The 23,623-nt window shown below is 35.3% G+C and overlaps 1 protein-coding gene across 2 annotated transcripts in view; it reads right to left on the reverse strand.

Annotated features, from left to right (window-relative positions):
• Positions 1 to 23,623, reverse strand: part of GALNT13 (polypeptide N-acetylgalactosaminyltransferase 13) — a 557,255-nt gene that overhangs the window by 58,489 nt on the left and 475,143 nt on the right. For both annotated transcript variants that reach the window (XM_029225787.1, XM_029225788.1), the window contains exon 10: positions 8,824 to 8,963. In XM_029225787.1, coding sequence (XP_029081620.1) covers positions 8,824 to 8,963 — 140 coding nt within the window. The remainder of the gene's footprint in view (positions 1 to 8,823; positions 8,964 to 23,623) is intronic.

Genomic DNA, 23,623 nt, shown 5'->3' on the forward strand with positions numbered 1-23,623 from the left:
TGATATCCAGAGTTTTTTAAAAAAATGCATGTACACCTAGAAGGCAGCCTGATGTACATCAGGTTATTCTCAAGTCAATGAGCCTAACAGTGGGAATCTGTAATATTTTCTTCAAACATAAAAAGAGTCACTAGTGTCTTCTGACAGTCTTCAACAAGCAAATCTTAATGCACAATATAAGATACTGGCATACAAACTATGCATCTCATCTTTTGAGATGCAAAGGATGATCAGATATAGGATGATTTTGCATGATTTTAAAATCAGAACCATTGTAAGAACACCCTGGAACTGAGGTAAATATATATATTCCCAAAGAATGTTATTTAAGCAGAGAAATGAAATTTCAGGAAAGATCCTGATCTTGTCACTGGTGTCATATTACCTGACAACACCAATTGCTTGATCATGCCACTCATTAATCCTGAGAAAAATCTAGGCAAACAAACATGGAGGAGCTTCATCCATAGAAACTCCTTACAGAATCCAACCTGTATCAACATAGGTAGAACATATGGGTAGTTCTGCATTCTGAGAAATTCTTGTGACTCATTCCTTATGTTGTGGTATAGCTTTGAATATATGGTGTAGGGCCAGTGTAGTTTTAACTTTGTTGTCTGCTTTGACATTTCTTTGTTTACACATAATCTTTTATTGCCTGAGAACAATCTTTCATGACATAAACTTGGGAGTATTTTTCCCACTTGTGTTTTGATGTTTGAAATCAGCAAGTCTTTTTCTAAATGTTTTTACTCATTGGTAGTATCATTGGTAATGTTCTTACCGCTTGCATGGTTTGTTCATTAGCTTTTGCTCCCTCTGCTGGATTGTAACAGCAAGCAACAATGAGAACTCCAATTCTAAAAAAGAGTCATAAACTCCCACCCCCACCACCTTTGAACTTCAAAACTAACAGGTAAACTTCATTCTAAAATAAGAGTCTAAACTTAAACTAGCTTTTTTTGGGCTTTAATTATTCCAACACATGCTTATCTTTCAACTGCACATTATGTTACTCATTATTTTAAATATGTCAACCTCATTTGGTTTCTCTTTACTTTGTAAAGAAGGAAATTGGCACATTTGCAGTGCATTCCAGAGTTTAATGTTAATATTTGCATGTAATTAATTGCTGCAGTGAATATGCATTTAAGTATATTTATTTTCTCTTTACCAAATTATGAATAAATCAGAAGGATGGTTTTACACAGATTTGCAAAATCTATTTAATTAACAAACCCAAGCTGACTTCTCTTATGCAAACCTGGGTTTAGAATGTCCTGTGAGATTTAAAAATTATGAGTATGTGATATCTTAACCTCCTTCAACAAAACAGTAAAGAATACAGAAAACTGAACAATTTCATTTATTTTGGTGGATAACAAAAGCAAACAAGAATCCTAGGAGAATTCATATGCCTAACTGGAATATAGTTTGTTGCAGTTGTTTGTGCCAATACATATTTAAGTGATAGAACTGATTCTAATTTATTTATCAGCAGTGTAAAGTAAAAAGAAAAAATTCTTTTTCTAGTAGGATACTTGCTCATTTTGTCCATAGGTGGGTTACCCAGCCCAACATTCTTTAATGTTAACATCTGATGAAGAGTAATATATTCTGCCTGTATATGTGCATATTTAGTTACACTGGGATGAAAATCAGCTACTGGTCCCAAAGAGTTTTGGAAATATCATCACGGGCAGAGAGAATGCCCCCACTTGTGCCAAGTTGTATAAAATGAGGCTTTCTTACTGGTTATCCTATTAAAGGGTCAAGAAGATGGTGAATTTATAAATAGATCTCCTGATTACCAGCAGAAAGGGTAACACTCTCAAGGTTTTAGCCTCTGCATTTGGCAGTAACTGATTTTATCCTTAATCCCTGCAGTCAATAGATGTCTATTTTTAGTTAAATTTGCTCTTTAACAATATTTAAGGAATACAGTGTCAATGTGTGCAAGGATCTTAACTAGCTGATAAGGTTAAAGAATACAAGAGGAGAAGGAAGTGCTGAGGTCAAGCAGGCAGTACAAAATGCAGAGACTAATGTCAAACGTCTTCCAAGCAACATGTAAATGCAAATATTAAGCCCCAAGAGTTAAAAGTCACTTGGCTCCAGCAATCCTCTTCTCTCCCTTCTTGCCCTCTCTATTCTTGTGTTCTACATAGCTCACATTTTTCCAAAATGCTGGCCTGTCTGAGGCCAAAAATTTAGGGTGAAGCATTACTACTTTAGAAAGCCATTTTTCAATCTTATACTTGAATTAGCTTTTATATTTACAAGATCAGAAGCTGACATGCTAAATATACATAAGCTAAAGGACTACTTAAGAGAGAATTTAATGCTGCAAGAAGCTCTACTTCTTATTCCATTATGATCTGCCATTATGATCTGCTTACTACATCTAAAAGGCATATGCTTCATTAAGCTACTTAATTAAAGGTTTTAGTTCAAAGCAATTGCACAGCTTTTAACTTCCCATTGGAAACTGCATGTAATTCACGGGCTGGGTAAAGTAATATTTCAATTACCTGAGTAAAATGCAAATGTAAGAAATTAAGACAGCTATCTGATATCAATACTGATGATTATTTTGGTGACAATACACGATAATAGAAACTGAATACCTGTTTGCCTCTATCTTGCAATACAACTAGGAAAGTTATAAAGAGAAATTGACATGAAAATATTTATATTCATCAATGCACTGCAATATTAAATATCTAGGCTTTGAAAAACACTGAAACTCAAGGAAATTGTAAATTGTTAAATCCTAACAATTTCATTTGAAATTAAGTGAGGAGAGTACATATGAATTACTACAAAGAAATAACTTTGTCCTCTAGATAAGTAGCTTTGGACACCTGATACGACTTTGAGAGATAGTACCTTCATATATAAGGAAAGGTAGTTTTTTACGTTGTTAAATTGATGGTTAATGACAGGTAGTAAGAAAGAAAAAGATTTAAGTAAATGACTGTTGTCCATTAACAGTTCATCCCGAACTCATTATCAAAGTGTCCATCAAGTTATGTATACATGACTAGGCAAAATTGAATTAGAAAGCAGTGCTTGGTGAATTTGTCCTTCTGTTTCCAAGGAAACAGGTGCAGGATTGCATCTCTTTAGGATGGTTTTAAAGTGGAAAACTGCAGTACATTAATATTCCAGAAAGTTCAAAACTTAATATATCTCATAGAGTTTTGAATTTATTGGGTTTTTGAAATAGCAGCTTATAGCATGCCTATATACCACATGTTTATTTCTACTTTCTTATCTGTGTTTGTTTGATGCTCTTTTGCCATCCCCCCACCCCCATTTCAGTAGAATGGCTTAAGAATAAAGGATAAAGGTCTTTCCTTATTGACTTTGCATCATTAGCATATAACACAGGTTCTAGCTTAATCTCTTATTTAATAAAAGCATTTTGAATGAATAACATATAGTAATAGAATCTATTTTCTCCTTCTAGTTATAAGAAAAAGTGAGCTTTAGTGTCAGACTAAAATGTATTGAATCCTGACTCCAATATTTAATTAGCTCTGTGAACATTAGGTCAATCACATGAACTTTCTCCATATAGGTTCCATATTTAATTGGGGATAATAACAAAACCTAAGTCATGGAATTGTCATTTTTAAATACTGCAATTATTATTAAGCATCTAGCATAATGTTTGACATAGTAAGAAAACAATAAATAGTAGCTATAACAATTACAATACCTGTAACTACTGGTGCTGCTACTAATTCTTGCTAGGTGGTATTGTAGATGCTCTGTATCCTCAATCATCACTATAACCTTGTATGATTACCTTCCTGCTGCTGACAGGTACCAGAGAGAAGACCTAGTGCTACTTGAGTCCTAAACTGTGAGGTCAGTATTTAAACCCTCCTCTGCTTGATTCCGAAGCCTGGGGTTTTTTCAGTACAACGTGCTGCCTCTTCTGGATATGTTTCAAAAACCCTGAAAGGTGTAATCTCTATCTTTAAAAGTTTTTCAAACGATTTCTATAAGATTCATTACAGAAGATAGTTACTTTAAAATCAGTAGGTTGTATAAAGGAATTTTCCCACACTTCATTTTCACGTTTTCAGAAAGTCAGTTAATTAGGTTTCTTGATGTAGTACAGGAAAGCATAAAACTGAATTTTTAACATGGAAGTAAACATCTAGGTTCCATTTCAGAGTCCTGAATCTTGCTCAGGAGTCACCCCGGTGGCCTCAGAGAATTTCCAAAAGCCCTCTTTACTCATGTCTGTCTTGTTATGTAGGCCCTGGTCATACCCTCTTTTAGAAAGAGTTATCAATGTTTACTCATCAGCTGGGTCCATTGATTACCATGGGAGAAATACTCTACTACAAGAATAGAAAAACTCCCTTCTTCTAAAGGTACAGTCAGATTCACACTTGATCCAACAAACTTTTCAGTAATGAATGTTAGATAGTTTGTTGGGGATCTTCAGTAGAACTAGATTATAATAACTCACATGCAAACAGTGTTCCAGTTTAAAAAACACTTATATATTTTATGTACTGAATATAAATAAATCCCTGTGACATTAGTGCTAACATGGGAATACTGCATATTTGAAAACAGCAATGACACCCTCCCAATGAAAACAAAAAAACCCCAAAACAGCAGAGGCCCAGGACTAGTGACTAAAGTTACACCTAGAAAGTAGTATATTCAGTGTTATTCCACATGAACCTTTGCACTACAGTATTCAGATTAATGTTGAATAGATGTAAACTGAAAAATTCTATAGAGAGATATTTACCTGGCTGATGAGTAAGTGGAGATTTGGCAAACAGTGCAATGATAAGGCACAGAAAAACAGCCTTTAAAAACAATTCAGCTAGGAACAAATTGCATTTTTTTTCCTTTAATTAGTTAATCACAAGTTATGTTTATAGTTATAGAGTGGATAAAGTCATAGATATCTTGGCAAATGCACCAAAAAGTATTAGACTGAATTTTCAGATATTCTACTGTTATGACCTATAAAAATGGCAGATTCAACAAGTGTAATAAATATTTTTGGAATGCATGTATTATTGCTGTTGAAATGCTTTAATTACAACCAATATTAAATTAGGTGGGAAATTAACAGTATGGAACATATAATTCATAAAGGAATAATTCTTATTTTGAGCAATTGAATACGTATTAGGAACATATGCTTGTATAGTTATTTTTAAATTTCTAAAGATAATTACCCAATCTACAGATTCAATGCAATCCCTATCAAGTTACTAATGACATTTTAATGACATTTTTCACAGAATTTGAACAAAAACATTGTAATTTGTATGGAAACAGAAAGACCCCAAAGAGCCAAAGCAATCTTAAGAAAGAGCTGGAGGAATAAGGCTCCCTGACTTCAGAATATACCACAAAGCTACGGTCATCAAAAGAGTATGGTACTGGCACATATACAGAAATACAGATCAATGGAACAGGACAGAAAGTCCAGAGATGAACCCACGCACCTATGGTCACCTAATCTATGAGGAAGGAGGCAAGAATATACAATGGAGAAAAGACAGTCTCTTCAATAAGTGGTGCTGGGAAAACGGGACAGCTACGTTTAAAAGAATGAACTTAAAACATTCCCTAACATCATACAGAAAAATAAAATGGATTAAAGACCTAAATGTAAGGCCAGATACTATAAAAGTCTTAGAGGAAAATATAGGCAGACATAAATGTAGCAAGATCTTTTTTGATCTACCTCCTAGAATAATGAAAATAAAAACAAACAAATGGGACCTGATTAAACGTTTAGCTTTTGCACAGCAAAGGAAACCATAAACAAAATGAAAAGACAACCCTCAGAATGGGAAAAATATTTGCAAACGAAGAGACCCACAAGGGATTAATCTCCAAAATATACAAACAGCTCATGCAGCTCAAACAACCTAATCAAAAAATGGGCAGAAGATCTAAATAGATATTTCTCCAGAGAAGGCATACAGATGGCCAAAAAGCACATGAAAAGATGCCCAACATCACTAATGATGAGAGAAATGCATATCAAAACTACAATGAGGTATCACCTCACACCGGTCAGAATGGCCATCATCAAAAAATCTACAAACAATAAATGCTGGAGAGGGTGTGGAGAAAAGGGAACCCTCCTATGCTGTTGGTGGGAATGTAAATTGGTACATTCTATGGAGAACAGATGGAGGTTCCTTAAAAAACTAACAACAGAGCTACCATAGTATCCAGCAATCCCACTCCTGGGCGTATATCTGGAGAAAACCATAATTTGAAAAGATACATGCACCCCAATGTTCACTGCAGCACTACTGACAATAGCCAGGACATGGAAGCAATCTAAATGTCCATCAGCAGAGGAATGGATAAAGAGGTGGTACGTACATACAATGGAATATTACTCAGCCATAAAAAAGAAAATACTGCCATTTGTAGCAACATGGATGGACCTAGAGATTGTCATACTGAGTGAAGTCAGAAAGAAAACGATATATGGTAGCACTTACATGTGGAATCTGAAAAAAGGTACAAATGAACTTATTTACAAAACAGAGTCACAGATGTAGAAAACAAACTTATGGTTACCAAGGGGGAAAAGGGGGGAGGGATAAATTGGGATATCTAACACACTGCTATATATAAAATAGGTAACTAATAAGGACCTATTATATAGCACAGGGAACTGTACTCAATACTCTGTAATGGTCTATATGGGAAAAGCATCTAAAAAGGAGTGGATATATGTATGATTCACTTTGCTGTGTACACCTGAAATTAACACAACATTGTAAATCAAGTATACTCCAATAAAAATTTTAAAAGTCATAGAGAAAGAAGAAATAAGGAAGACAAAGGCGTTTTTTTCTTCTCTAGATAATAAAGTTAGGGTAGGGTTATTCTCTGAATTGCACGTGGTAATTAGAAAAAGTAGCTTTCTGGATGAGTGTGAGTGAAAAACTTTTATTAAAGAAGTGAAAATATTTATAAAAAAAGATAATATTTTGAAAAAGGATGGTGCAGATCAAGGGTTCTCAGTGTGTCCACAAAGTCTATATGCTTTTGATATAATAAGATAATACTTTTCACTCTCACTTCTCATGAATGTACAAGGAGTCTTCTGTAGGCTACATGGTGTTATAATAGACAATATAGAAGCATTTGTAAGAATCCAGCTATCTTTTTTTGACCAGTTTTTAATGCAATTTAAAAAAATAAATAATGCTAATCTAAGATATATTTCTTTTTCAAAAATATGTTACTTATATTGTGTAATGGATTATTACATATTACCTTCAATAAATTAATAAATTTTAAAGGTTCTGGTTTGTTTCAACATAATAAATATTAATAATTAGAGCCCACATAAATAAAAGCTCTTCATGCTCTTCATGGGTTTACAATAAATTTTAAGTGTAAGTTAAGTTCCATATGACTAAAAAGCTTGAGAACTTTTTAAAGTTCTCTAAAGAAACAAGAAAATACTATTTATTCCATCTTAAACTATGTTCTTACTTTTGACAAATCCCAGTGATATACACCTTTATGGTCCTTGTAATTTATGAGAAGTCATTTAAAATAGATCTGTTTAAAAACCCTTAAAGCATTTTGTTCATGACATAAAAAATAAAAACTTTTGCACAGAAAAGGAAAACATAAGACGAAAAGACAACCCTCAGAATGGGAGAAAATATTTGCAAATGAAGCAACTGACAAAAGATTAATATCCAAAATTTACAAGCAGCTCATGCATCACAATATCAAAAAAACAAAAAGCCCAATCCAAAAATGGTCAGAAGACCTAAAGAGACATTTCTCCAAAGAAGATATACAGATTGCCAACAAACACATGAAAGGATGCTCAACATCACTAATCGTTAAGAGAAATGCAAATCCAAACTACAATGAGGTATCACCTCACACCAGTCAGAATGGCCATCATCAAAAAATCTAGAAACAATAAATGCTGGAGAGGGTGTGGAGAAAAGGGAACCCTCTTGCACTGCTGGTGGGAATGTAAATTGATACAGCCACTATGGAGAACAGTATGGAGGTTCCTTAAAAATAAAACTACCATACAACCCAGCAATCCCACTACTGGGCATATACCCTGAGAAAACCATAATTCCAAAAGAGTCATGTACCACAATGTTCATTGCAGCTCTGTTTACAATAGCCAGGACATGGAAGCAACCTAAGTGTCGACTGACAGATGAATGTCTATAGAAGGTGTGGCACGTATATACAATGGAATATTACTCAGCCATAAAAAGGAATGAAATTGAGTTATTTGTAGCGAGGTGGATGGACCCAGAGTCTGTCATACAGAGTGAAGTAAGTCAGAAAGAGAAAAACAAATACCATATGCTAACACATATATTTTATACGGAATCTAAAAAAAAAAATGTTTCTGAGGAACCTAGGGGCAGGACACGAATAAAGATGCAGGCGTAGAGAATGGACTTGAGGATATGGGGAGGGGGAAGGGTAAGCTGGGACGAAGTGAGAGAGTGGCATGGACTTATATATACTACCAAATGTAAAATCGGTAGCTGGTGGGAAGCAGCCGCATAGTACAGGGAGATCAGCTCACTGCTTTGTGACCACCTAGAGGGGTGGGATAGGGAGGGTGGGAGGGAGATGCAAGAAGGAGGGGATATATGTATACATACAGCTGATTCACTTTGTTATACAGCAGAAACTAACACACCACTGTAAAGCAATTACACTCCAATAAAGATGTTAAAAAAAATATTGAGCTCCTTAGAAATTGCTCCTTTTGCAAAATATATTTATAACTTAACCAAAATAAATAATTCATACCTCGCCAAGTGAGTAATAACGTCTTGGGATCTGGGAGTCCGGATAGATGTTTTCAAGGTACCAAGAAAAGGGCTTACACTTCAGATTTTCTCTTAGTGTTCTTCTGACTGACACATCTCCATAATCCACTTTGACAACACCTGCAATTTTGCAGAGAAACACACAAATCAGTTTGTGCTATTTTCATTTCAGCACTGTTTCACTCTGTTTACTTTGCTATCAGTTTTTTTCTCTATAATTAAAATTTCATCAAATTGAATTGCATATGCAGCTGCTACTACACTGATGATCTTAGTATCATCCAATTAGTACATTAAATGGATATTAAAAGGTTTTCCATTGGTTATGACTTTTCAAATGCAAATATTTATCACCAAGTACTTGTACTTCCTAGATTGAATAATTAATCAACTAAGTGTAATTTGGTATTAACTTAATATCTCACAATCAAAGCTTAATTGAGCTGTGTGATAATGTAGTTGATTCTCTTTAATAAAAATTTCAGTAGCTCCACTATTTTTATTATTGCTCATATTTTCCCTTTAGTATCATTTATTCACCACTTGTGGATTTCATGAGAAATTTACATAAATATAATCCTCACAGTGGACGGCACATATGTGTTCTAAATTTTCCTTCTTCAATTTTTATTCTATCTAGGTTTACCATAGACCTAATATTTTTTTTACTCGTTTTTTTTCCTATTTTACAAGTTTCCTTATTTTACAAGTTAGCATAAACCACTTCAAATCCTTGAGTAAGTTAGTAAATATATAAGCATAAAGAAACATAAGTAAATGAAATATACTTACATGTGTATATTAAAATTGCTTAATTGTACTTCATATAATAGACTATGAATATTTCCATTGAAGATCATAAAAGAATGCTCTTTAGTTGAGAAATTAAAATAACAATGCCACTAATTTTTATATAAAAGATACGGTGACATGAATTGCTCATTAATATTAAAATGACAATTGAAATGACTAAACTGTGATAAGATGACAATTATTTCTTAGATTATTTTGAAAAGGTCTCTGTTTAACATGTTTAAGACTAGTAAGAAACCAGACTTTGGCACAGGAAGAAAATGGGCCAGTATTTAGTATATTCTATCCCAACCAAACAGCAAAGCCAATTAGTCATTTTGTAAGAAAGGAACAGCTGTTTAGGAAATTGAAATGTCTGTAACTAATACCATTATTTGGGTCACTATTTTCAAATGAGGTGATACTCTTGAAGCTCAGTCACCTGCCAGTCCTGCCCACCACCCCTGTTTCAGAATTGTTTTCTCAAAATTAAATGTCTTACTGTTGTTAGAAAGCATTCTGCTGTGCTTAAGCAGCCAAAGCATTTCCTTCTAAAATAAAATATTGATTTTTCTAGCTAGTGTTTGGATGAAAACAATGTGATCTTTGTGCTTTTTAGACAGATAAATACTTCCTTTCAAAATAATTCTATCCAGAACTTCCAATCTGGAGTGCAGCTTTCAAAAGAAGAGGTTCAAAAACATTTACAAAATAGATCACGAAAAGAATTTCTCTTTGTGTTAAGAGCTACACAAATAGTCTTGAAAATCTTATAAAGAGATGCTATTGGACCCAGAAAAAAAAGGCACTGCTGCTTCAAAGGACTTAGTTCAACAGTTAGTTTTACGGTTCTGGTTTCATTTTCAAGGTGGGCAAATTTAATCAAAGTGGCTTATTTATATATCAGTATGCTCCCTTTTCATCATGTTAAGATTTAGTATTCCTGGCTCCAGAATTGTTTCCTAGGAGGCTTTTATGAGCACTTTCCTGATTGGAAGAAAGTTTAAAGGTTCATTTGCATATATTTTACATGAGATAAGAGAAAATGTTAATTGCCCACATCAGATTTTTCAAAGGGTGGTTGGTGGAGAATGATAGAGCTTATTGAGCTTATTACCATTAGAAATGCACAGAAATACTGTGGACTTAATATTTTGGTAAGCATTGCTTTTCCCCTCTGTATGGATGTTTTCCTACTTAGAGGTAAGATATTCAATATTATGTAAGACACAGAAGTGCTCACCAAACATTCATCAATTCCTCCACATTTCTCAGAACGCTGCAGTTAGGCAAGGACATCTGACTGGTTCTGACCAATGTCCCTCTGGTTGTAAGAATAGAAGGACTTGTTTGAGGCCTGTCAGCTCTCTTTTCCTCTGCTACAGGCCTCATACTCCTGTATGTGCAGCTACAAGATGGTGAGACCTTTGTTAGTGTCAATGAGTGACTATGAAATAGAGTCTGAATTAGATTATTCATTTCCATGGCTTAAAATACTATCTCACTTGTTTCCCAAACTCTTTATTGCCAACCCAAACCTCTCTGAAGTAGTTTATCCCATTGTTTACTCAGCAATTTTACTGGGATTTCTAATAGGCGCCTCAAATTTGACATGGTCAAAAAGGTCCTCTTGATTTCCCACATGATCCATCTTCAAGGTTCTACATTTCCGTAAGTAGCACAAATATCCACCCATTTTCTCAAGGCAAAAACAAGGGAGTATTCCTTTTATCTCACAGACACATTCAATTCATTAGCAATTCACAATATGGATCTTTCTACTTACTGTGGGGTTACATCCTGAAAAACCTATTGTAAGTTGAAAATATCGTTAAGTCCAAAATGCACTCAATACACCTAACCTACCAAACATTATAGCTGAGCTGAGCCTACCGTAAATGTGCTCGGAACACTTATATTAGCCTGCAAGTGGGCAAAATCATCTAACATTAATCCAATTTTATAAAAAATTATTGAATATCTCATGTACTTTATTGAATATTGTACTGAAAGTGAAAAACAGAATGATTGAATGGATACAGAATAGCTGAAAGTGAAAAACAGAAATGATTGAGTAGATACGAAATGGTTTTAAGTGTATCAGTTGTTCACCCTCCTGATTGCACGCTGACTGGGAGCTGGGACTGCCTAGCTTCTCAAGAGAGCATCAAACTGCATGTTGCTAGCCAGGAAAAATATCAAAAACTGAAATTAAAAAAAAAAAAACTGAAATTTGAGAAGTACAGTTTCTACTGAATACATATTGCTTTCATGCCATAGTAGAGTCAAAAAATTAAGTTGAATCATCATGAGTCAGGGACTATCTGTATATCCCCAGCCCCTCTACCATCCCCATTACCATCCTGGTCCCACTCTCTCTCATCTCTTGCCTAGACTAGCATTGCCGTAGCCTCTTCACTCGTCCTCCTGACATCTTAGATTTCTCCATCTATCCTTTATTTATTATTGCCTGCTCCCTAGGCAATATATTTGAAATATAAATAAAATCATGTGCTCCTCTGCTCCAGAGCTTCCAATAGTTTTCCATTGTGCTAAAAATAATTGACAATATCCTAGCCATGGCCAAAGCTTCTTCATGAAATGACTCTTGGTTATCTCTCTGAATTAATCACCTATATTCACTTCATTGTAGCAACACTGGCTTTCTCTTTCTCTCTCTTTTTCCCCCCTGTCTGGAAAGGTATTACCCTGGAACGTAGGTGAGTTGTCCTACACTTTGTCCAAATCTCTGCTCAAACTTTACTTCCTCAGGCTCACCCTGACCTTCCTATCTAAATTGATCACCCTTCCTATCATCCTGGTAATGCTCTATCCCTCTATCCTGCTTAATTGTTCTCCAGCACACTTGCTAGTACTTGATATCATATCACAGGTTAATTCTCTCATTGCCTCCCCAACGAAAACTTTGGACAAATTATTTAATCTCTTGAAGCCTAAGGTATTCTGTCTGATGATATCTTGTACGATGGTGTGAATACTAAATAATATCTGAAAAAGGCATAGTACAGTGCGTGGTGTATAATAATTACTGAATACATATTATGTATTTTAATGGACACCTGTTGTTTTTGCCTGCCCAGCATCCATTCTGCATTTTGGTAAGAGCATTCAGGTTTTCTTTGGGCAACCATCACAGCCCCACTTTCACTTTGTGTGTCTTGGTGACCGCGTTCCCCTTCCTGCCTTTCCAGCTCCACTGGGATGATAGAATAAAGGCATTATCACCAATGAATCTTGCTGAAATTCACATTCTGATTCAGGTGGTCTAGAGGTAGGTCTGAGAGTCCGGATACCTAACAAGTTCCCAGGGGATGCTGCTGTTGCAGCAGGCCAAATTCTGAATAACACCCAAGACAATCAAAGCAGTCCATTTCTCAGCCTTACTCAACAACCCATCATAATGATTGGCTCAGGAATGGGCATGTGAACTATCTAGGCTAATAAAAGTATACTCTGACAACTTTCTAGGACTGTTAGGAAGTTGAAGCTCTGTTTCTTCTGGAATTGCTAGCTGTAAAGATGATTAAAGCCTGGAGCTGCTGAGGCTACCATATAGAGAATGCCTAAGACAGTGAAGCCAATACAGGAGTAAGATAAACAGATGGAAAGAAAAGCAGGCAAAGATAGCATAAGCCAGGCCAACATTAAGTCAGCAGATATTTATCATGTTCCAACTATATACAGGGCACAGTTTTCTAAGTACTTGGAATACATCAGTGAACAAATAAAAGTATCTTCCTCAATGGAGTTTACATTCTAGGGTAAGGAAACATAAGCAAACAGTAATACATTAGAAGGTGATACGTGCTATGACAAAGAATAGGGTGAGGGAAGAAGGTTGCAATAGAAGGAATCAATGAATTATGATTTTCTTCAAAGGCAACTTACAAGAATTGCAAGTTTTTAAGGTAAGTCTTTCAATGGGACTTGAACAAATGCTGGAGAAGCTCTGACCGAGTTTCATGATGAATTAGAATAAAAAGTATTTTAAGTAACTCTACATTTGCAGGTTTGATTAATAGGTAAATGATAACATTTATGGGCAGTTATATTTTATTTAATAACCTGTCATTCATCATTTTAAAATCTATTTCATGGTAGTACTGAATTTAGATACATAGAACAATTATGCTTTAATTCTTTAAATAGATAATAGATAGAAGGTCATAATAATCTCAGTTAAGTTCTTCCCAAGTAGATACCTAATAAGCCTAATAGTTCTGGTTACCTATAATCAAAGTACCTGATGACAGAATAGCCTGATTATAGATTAAAGTTTAGAGTTTTGTGCATAAGAATACATATTGCAGCATGGCTTAAAGTGGAGAAAATGGGAAATAATTTCCTTCAATAAGAGAATTCTTAAGTAAATCAATGGTATACCTAATTGACAAAATATAATTGCTGTATTGAAATAATTATGTCTGTATAAAATATGGGAAGTGTAAATAAAATATAAAGAACTTTTATTACACTGTCATTATAACTGAGTAGAATGAAAATATATGGAACAAAAATAACTGAAAAATAAAAACAGTACATTCCCTTTGCTACTAGAAAAAGAAAAAAATGTTAAAAAATCTTTTTCCTTAAGCACAAAAGTTAAAACTGTACAGTTTTTTATGTACAATGATATATTAATATACTTATAGATACAATGATATATTAACAATATACTTGCTTATTATAGATACGTATACATAGTTTCAGCTAAGAATTTTTTGATATTTTCAAAATTCCTTATAAAGAGAAAATCGTCCTTATTTTGTTATTTTCTTTGAAAAATTGTCATCAAAAGCTTTTTGAATACGGATCTACATTTCTTTCTTCTCAAGTGTAATAAAAAGATCATTTTTAAGCCAACTAGGGATTACTGTATTCTAGAGTATCTAAGTACTATATTGTGTCAGATGTTTAGCAGATTAGTTGGAATATTTTTTTTAATTTAAAAATACTCTTTTAATCTGCCATTTTAATTTTTACCCATTCTTAATTTGCATATAAGTTACCCAGGCTCATAACCGTTCATTAGGAAGTCACTGGATAGAACTATATTGAGAGGCTGATGACCCATGCCAGCTAATAATACACAGTGATTATCTATTAATCATTTACTATTATTACTTCAGTTTTATTTTAACGGAATAAAAATGAGATAATGAATTGTACAAAGATCACAGTGTCTGCTGAGAGCAACAGCACATAGAACAATCAAATATCAGACAACTTCTCAATTTATTTAAGTTTATCTGATCTTTATAGTCAAAAGTGTGGGCAGGTCAGAAGGTGGCAAAGACGGTGGAGTAGGAAGACCCTGAACTCACCTCCCAGAGACAAACCAAAATTATAACTATTTGCATAATAACTATCGATGCAAATGACCAGAAGATTTATTCCAACTGAAGACATAAAGAAGGAACCACATAGTATGATATGAGTCACAGACTTAGAGAACAAACATGGTTACTGGGTGGGGAGAAGGGATAGATTGAGAGTTTGGGATTAACATGTACACACTGCTATATTTAAAATAGATAACCAACAAGGACCTACTCTATAGCACAGGGAACTCTGCTCAGTATTCTGTAATAACCTAAATGGGAAAATAATTTGAAAAAGAATAGATACATACATATGTATCACTGAATCACTTTGCTGTACACCTGAAACTAACACAATATCGTTAATCAACTATGATATAAAATAAAAATTAAAAAAAAAAAGGAACCACAGTAAGATTAGTAGGAATGATGGAGACACAGTATAGTCAGAACCCAAAACTTCAGGGTTGGCAACCCACAAATGGGAGGGATATCACAATTATAGAGGTTCTCTGCAAGGAATGAGGGGTCTGAGCCCCATATTGAGCCACCTAGCCCAGGGATCCTGCACCAGGAAGATGAGCCCCTAGAATGTCTGGCTTTGAAGACCAGCAGGGCTTATGTTCAGGAGAGTGGGAAGGCTATAGGAAACAGAGATTTCACTGTTAAAGGGCTCATGCAGAATCTCATACAATCCAAATCAAAGCCCAGAGACGGTAGTTTGAAAGGAGCCTGGGTCAGACCCATTTGCTGATCTTGGAGAGGCAGGAGACAACTGGGCCTCCTCCTGGGGATGAAGAAGGAGTTGGCCACTGGATGCAGCCATTTTGGGGGGCTCATTTTACTCCTATAATATTATTGCTGGCAAGTGACATTTTGAAATCCTCCCTCTACCCTGTAAGTGCCAGGGGCCAGCAACAGCCCCAATTCCCCATGGCATGCAGATAGCTGAGTGGGGACTGGGCCATGCATACCAGCAGGCCAGCACCAGTCCCATGACCCCCGGGCCCCAGAGTCAGCCATGCTGGGACCCAGCCTGGACCATCAGTGGGCTAGCACCAACCCTGGCATCCCTGGTCATCAACCAGTCACTCTAAGACCTGGCCCTGCCCACAAGCCGGCAGAAACCAGCCCTGCACCCCACTGGGCTCTGCAGCCAGCCACTCCAGGACCCAATCCTGCTCATTAGGGGGCCAGCAGCCACCACACCAGGCAAGGCCTGGCAATCAACCTGGCCAGGGACCAGCCCTGCCTATCAGCAAGCCAACAGTAGTTGGCTCTGCCACAGGAGAAAGGCAACATGCTGCCCACATAGAGCATAAAGGACACAAAGCTCTAGTGACCAGAGGGGAGTGTGCTGCTGGGCCCTATAGGAAGTCACCTAAATAAGGCCACATTTTAAACACTGGAAGACATAACCTCCCTAATACATAGAAATAAACACAGAAAGTTAGGCAAGATGAGGCTAGAGAGGAATATGTTCCAAACGAAGGAACAAGATAAAACCATAGAAAAAAGCTAAATGAAGTGAAGATAAATAGCCTACCTGACAAAGGCTTAAAGGTAATAATCATAAAGATGTTCAACAAACTTGGGAAAAGAATAGATGAAATTAGAATTTTAACAAAGAGTTAAAAAATATAAAGACTCAAAATGAGCTGAAGAGTACAGTAACTGAAATAAAAAAATACGCTTGAAGGAATCAACAGTACAGAGATGACACAGAGGATACAGTCAGTGGACTGAAAGAGTAGTAGAAATCCCTGAAGCTGAACAGAGAAAGAAAACAATGTTTTAAATGCTGATTTACGACACCTCTGTGAAAACATCAAGTATACTAACATTTGCATAATAGGAGTCCCAATAGGAGAAAGGGTAAGGGAACTTATCTGAAGAAGTAATAGCAGAAAACTTCCCTAACTTGGGAAACAGACATCTAGATCCAGGAAGCACAGAGAGTCCCAAACAAGATCAACCCAAAGAGGTCCAGAGCAAGACAATTTATAATTAAAATGGCAAAAATTAGAGATAAAGAGAGCATCTTAAAAGCAGCATGAGAAAAGCAACTAGTAACATTTTTAAAGGAAACTCCCATAAAGGCTATCAGTTGACTTTAGCAGAAACATTGCAGGCCAGAAGGGAGTGGCACACTATATCCAAAGTGATGAAAGGAAAACACCTGCAATAAAGAATATTCTACCTGGAAAGGCTATCATTCGACTTGAAGGAGAGATAAAGAGTTTTACAGACAAGCAAAAGCTTAAGAGAGGACCAGAACTAGAAATATGAAAATTACAAAAGGAAAAATCTCATTGGTAAAGGCGAGCGCACAGTAAAAGTAAATCAACCACTTATAAAACTAGTAGGAAGGTTAAAAGACAAAAGTAGTAATATCTGTATCCACAATAAGTAATTAAAGGATACATGAAACAACAAAATGTAAAATATGATGTCAATAACAAACATGAAGGGGGAGTAAAAATGCAGGTTCTTAAAATGCATTAAAACTTAAGAGATCATCAACTTAAAATATTTATATATAAAGGCTGTTATATATGAACTTCATACTAACCACAAATCCCAAACCTAGAATAGATACACACCCAAAACAGAAAGGAATTCAAACATAACACTAAACACAGTCCTCAAATCGCAAGGGAAGAGAGCAAAAGAAGAAAGGAACAAAAAACTACAAAAATAACCAGAAAACAATTAACAAAATGGCAGTATGTGCATACCTATCAGTAATTACTTTAAACGTAAAATAATTCTTAAATTTTTTCACTTCATGTTTTTTCCTAAAGTCCACTATAGATACTCATACATACTTTCTCATTAAATCTCTGTAGTATCCCTATCTATTATTATTTTTAAGGATGAAAGAATTGAGACTTTAAAAGGTTAAATAACATGCTCAAGCTTACTTAGAAAATATCAGGAGGAGGATTAGAAGTCATTCACATCCATTTATCATAGTCCAAGCTCTTGCCCACTCTACTAGAATAACATCGAAAAACTGGAGAAACTTTGAAAAACCTGTACAGAGATATCTTTCCCTGGATGGTGGTACATGACATGGTAATTATCATTCCTTGAAGGATAGGATCCACTTGGCAAATTCTTCCAGTCCTAACAGATCAATGTGATCCAAGATCCAGGACAAACTTGAATTCACAGAAATAAATGATCAGTAATGACATAATTGGCAGTTTTTCTACTGATTTGACAATTAAATACAAGCCAGAAAGTTTCAGTGTGCAATTGAATGATCAACCAAAATATTTCCATAAAATGCTTCACGAATTTTGTACTATCCATTCCTCGTTCTGCAGGATGCTGGAAGTAACTGTTTCTTCAGTTTCGTGACACATATTATTATATGTTCTCTGAAGTAGTGATATATTTTATAATCAATGGCATCTTACAATTGCTCGAGCGGAGAACACATTGTATTGTAACTGATGCTGCTTGAACATGTGCAAACTTGTTTTCCTCTGTAGAATAACAAGCCAATTGCAGTTTCAGTAATTAATTAATGCAAATTTAAATCAATAGGCATTTAAATACATCCTGATTATTGTCTGAAAAACTTTCCTGTGATACTTCTGGTAAGATCAAGAAAGTGCTAAGATGAAAATTTCGTGAATGGTTTTAGGGACTTTAAAGAAAATCCCAGGAATAACAATGTTTTAAGAAAGCCCACATTATCAATCATCTTGATGGTACTGAGAATGACAGTAGATGGAAAACACATACACACCAGTAAATCTGCATTGAAAAGTGATTCAAAAGGGTCAGCCTCCAAATATGAAGAAGTTGCTTTACCAATTTAGTTTGCTTATTTAAAACAAATTCTGTGTAGTACAAGAATGACATGTGATCAAAAAGCTATCTGAATAGTTTATGTCTGAAAGCGTTCCCGTAATAGGGACAAAATAATTTTAAGTGAAAAGGAAGTGATACATTATACTTAAAGTGGAGACTTTTTCTCAGCGGCAAATAAGAAAATGGTGATCTTTAAATTGATGACAGTTTAAATTAGACGAAATATAGTATTTAAACATTTATTAGCTGGTCATATTTTAATAGAAACAATGAGCTAAATTCAAATAAGTATCTTTGCTACAAGACTTCTCATAACCTTTACTATGTTACAGTGCATTTTGAATATCAAAAGTAATATTTCCCAAATTTAACTGTCCTTTCTAAAAATTTTGACAATAATACTCCATTGAAAATGTATTGAGAAACATAGCTTTATTGTATTTTCTATGTCTAAGCAAAAAAATTAGTCATTTACAGGACATAAATTGATCCTGTTAGAGAAAAACCTTTGTTGGGGGAAAAATTCTATATGCTTTTCAAATATTTCATTAGCAAGTTTCCATTGCAAGATTTTAATTAAACTGAGACAATGGTAGTAAATACAAACACATATATTCATTGATGCGTGTATTTATGTTCAGTTCCTAGAACAGTACCTGGTGCCAATAGTTATTCTTTAAATATTAGTTGTACTAATCTCTGGCACATGCTCTCTCTTCCCTCTTTTGCATTCCATCTCATTCTCTCTCTCTCACTTTCTCCCATATATGTGTGTGTAAGAAGTATGTCTTGGGAACCCTCCTACACTGTTGGTGGAAATGTAAATTGGTACAGACACTATGGAGAACAGTATGGAGGTTCCTTAAAAAACTAAAAATAGAACTACTGTATGATCCAGCAATCCCACTCCTGGGCATATACCCAGAGAAAACCATAATTCGAAAAGATACATGCACCCCAATATTCATTGCAGCACAATAACCAGGACATGGAAGCAACATAAATGTCCATCATATACATATATACAGTGGAATATTACTCAGCCATAAAAACGAATGAAAATGCCATTTGCAGCAACATGGTTGGACCAAGAGACTGTCATACTAAGTGAAGATGACATAGAAAAACAAATATCATATATGATATTGCTTATATGTGGAATCTAAAAAAAAGGGTACAAATTAACTTATTTATAAAACAGAAGTAGAGTCACAGATATAGAAAACAAACTTATGGCCACCAGGGGATGAGGGGGAGGGATAAACTGGGAGATTGGGATTGACATATATACACTACTATATACAAAATAGATAACTAATAAGAACCTGCTGTATAGCACAGGGAACTCTACTCAGTACTCTGTAATGGCATATGTGGGAAAAGAATCTAAAAAAAAAAAAAAAGAGTAGATATATGTATATATATAACTGATTCACTTTGCTGTACACCTGAAACTAACACAACATTGTAAGTCAACTGTACTCCAATAAAACTTAAAAAAAAAGAGAGAAGTATGTCTCTATTTAAGAAGTATGCCTCTATTTGCTTTCATGACTTAGAATTACTACTTAACACTGAAAGTGCTGAGAAAGAGAGGGAGGCGGGGTGGGGGGAGAAATAATTGTATACAAAATTTGGCTCCAGAGCATTACCTGGTTTCATTAACAAAGAACATCATTAACAATTTTAAATATTTGAGTGCATTTTCCTAGTCTGTATTTTGTCAGCCTTGTCTGCAAAGCCAATAAGTAAATCTAATTATGTTTTTGGATTGTTATTAGGAAAAAAAAAACTAATATGGCCCAGGAAGACTAGTGTGAATTCGTTATTACATTTTATAAACTAAAGCAATACCTGAGATTATATTGTGGAGCACGTTTCAAACAGAAGAAATACTAAGTACACATAGTCAGTTCTTCATTATTTAGGCTAACAAAATGTAAACCTATAGTGTGTGTGTGTGTGTGTGTGTGTGTGTGTGTGTGTGTGTGTATTTCAACAGGAATGACTTCTGTACCTTTTAAATATTTGTTTATTCAGCAAAGGAAAATAAGTCTGAATATGTGGAGATATGATTAAAGGAGATCAAGACCACACCAGTTCACTTAGAGAGAGACTGGTTCTCACTGGCTGGGTTTGAATTCTGCTCTGCAATGTACTAGATGTGTGATATTGAGCAATTTATGTAACCTCATAGGGCCTCAGTTTTTTCCTCTATTAGATGGGCATAATAACAGCATTGTCCTTAGAATGTTATTGTGATTATTAAATGAGTTAACAAGTAAAACACTTAAACAGTGCATGATACATAGTAAGTGTTTACTAAATGTTACCTCTTATGTTTGCTATTGTTTTAATGTGGATAATTGTTTTAATGTGGATATGGACCTCAAGGGGCACATCATCCCATCATAGAAGAGTAGGCTAGTAATTCTCTGAGCCTGTGCACTTCTGTTGTATATCAGATGGAGTGGGAAATCAACAACTTTAACATTGGCCCTGATGCCCTTTCAGTGGGAAGCACAGCATACCTCACTTTCAAGACTTCTCAGAATTGCACTCCTATAGGTATCATTTAAGGTCTCAATCCAAGCATTTTTCTAACCCCAAAGTACTAGTAAAATGAAGCTGAAGCTCCACACATCTCTGTACTTTATATTTCCCCTACCTACGTTTGTGCATTATGGTGATTTTGACACATACGCCACACAAGAAAAACACAAATTCCGTAATCATGGTTTTTCAGTTAAGAAGAACACTAACAGTAGGAATTCAGATTAAAAGAAAAAAAAAAACTTCTAAGAGAACATATTGATTTCTGTTTTGAAATAAAAATTATAAAAATATTCTCAACCTCCATTGTCAACAACAAAATTTCCCCCTTCTGTCCTGAACTACTACAAATGAGTGAGCTGAAAAAGGCTACAGAAGAGTCATTAGTCACCCCAGGGATACTGTGCACTCTTACTATGGAGCAACCCGTGACAAAAATTTCAGTAAGCATGAGTTTGACTTATGATTGGGAGGAAACGTAGAGTAACGTATTGTTCCTGGGTTTCCCATGCAGTATTTAACTTCTTCTAGCACCAGTCATGTCAAAGACTTGATAGTGAAAGCAAAGCAAAGTTTATTTACTGCATACAAAAGATACAGTTCACAAACCACACTTAACACTGCTTGGTATGAGAACTTCTCCGCAGTTACCAAGTAAGGGCAACGTTCAGTAATGATGAAAACAGGCCAAGTGTGTCAGCTGTACTATTGTGATGCTAAAATATTCTTCTCCATTAGAGTCTAGTACTCCATTACACAGAGAATTCTAACATGCCTCTCTTCTTTTTTTTAGAGCTTCGTATTGTTCTTAGGATGTCACCGGTCTAAGTCTATGCTACCATCTAATTCAACAAACCCTCTGGGGGGTTGGGCAGCTGAAGGGGAAGGCAGGATGCCAACATCTTGAAAGGAATAGCATGTGTATAATGTAGTTTTTTGTTTTCTGGTGAAGGTTTGATTTGTCTAAGGGAAAGGAAAGCATTTTAAATCATACCATAGCTATGGTATTCAAATGCACAAACTCTGAAGAATATCAGGAGAGTTTCTTAAAATATAAATAAACTTGCAAATGTTGATTCAAGTGTCTCACATTATTTCTCCTGTCCTTTGATTTTGCTTGTTGCAAATAGGTTAAAACCTCAACATCATTGGTCAGAAAATAAAGGAGGTAGTTACTGAAAACTTGGGGAAAAAAATTTCAGTGCAGTAAATATTTACTGATAAAGAGCTGTATAAAATCACAAAATTGCATCAAAATTGTAACTGAGTTAGAATTGACCTTCCATAGATGAAAAAAAACCCTAAGGCTCAGAAAGCTAATTGGACCTGCATGAAGTAGCACAGCTGATAAGTGAAAGAGCTTGCATTGGAACCTAGGTCTCTCGACTTCAGTTCAGTGCTTTCAACGTGTTTCTTCACACAGTATGTTTTCACTGTTTCTCTCTCTGTGTTATATACTGTACTGGGTGATAGAAATAAAGTGTTGAACAAAAACTACATACAGTTTCTTCCCTCACGGCTTAGTCAGTAGTTAACTGACTAATAACCAACACAAATGAAAATTACCAAATGTAAAATTACAAATGTATCTGAGATATGTTCAGAGTATAAAAGCATAGAATAGGCAGCTGATCCTAGCTGGTGGTTAGGGAGGAGAGGTCAGGAAGGCTTCTCCAAGGAAGTGATCATTGAGCTGAAATGTTAATCAACTATGGGTGTGGTGAGATGGAGAGTGAATTGGATGGGCTTTACACAAAATGCCATCTGGTTTTATTTTTTAGGAATATTTAGGGAAATAAAAGTTATTTTTCTTTGTCTATTACCAAGGATTAATCATTCTTTATTTCTGTATTATTTTCTGTGACAAACAGACTCTAAAACAGCCCTGATTGTCCCCACTTTCTGGAATTCAGGCCCCTGTTGTGGTCCCTTTTCCTTGAGTGTGGGCGGAACCTGTGACTTGCTTCTAACAAAGAGAATATGACAAAGGTGAGGGGATGTCACTAAGGTGATGTTACATTAAGATCGTAACTTACATCTTGCTGGCAAGATGTCTCCCTTATTGGCTTTGGTGAATTAAGCTGCCTTGCTGTAAGCTGCAATATGCAACTCTCTCAATGGAGAGGCATGAAACTGCTGGCAAAACCAGCAAGGAACTGAACCCCTCACTTTGACAATCTGCAAGGAACTAAATTCTGAAAACAATCATGTGAACTTGGAAGCAGATCCTTCCCCAGTTGGGCTTTGAGTGAAACAGCAGCCCTGGCT

The sequence above is a fragment of the Monodon monoceros genome, unplaced genomic scaffold (assembly GCF_005190385.1).
Source record: "Monodon monoceros isolate NGI ecotype Baffin Bay Population unplaced genomic scaffold, NGI_Narwhal_1 Super_Scaffold_16, whole genome shotgun sequence".
In the NCBI taxonomy this organism is placed as follows: domain Eukaryota; kingdom Metazoa; phylum Chordata; class Mammalia; order Artiodactyla; family Monodontidae; genus Monodon; species Monodon monoceros.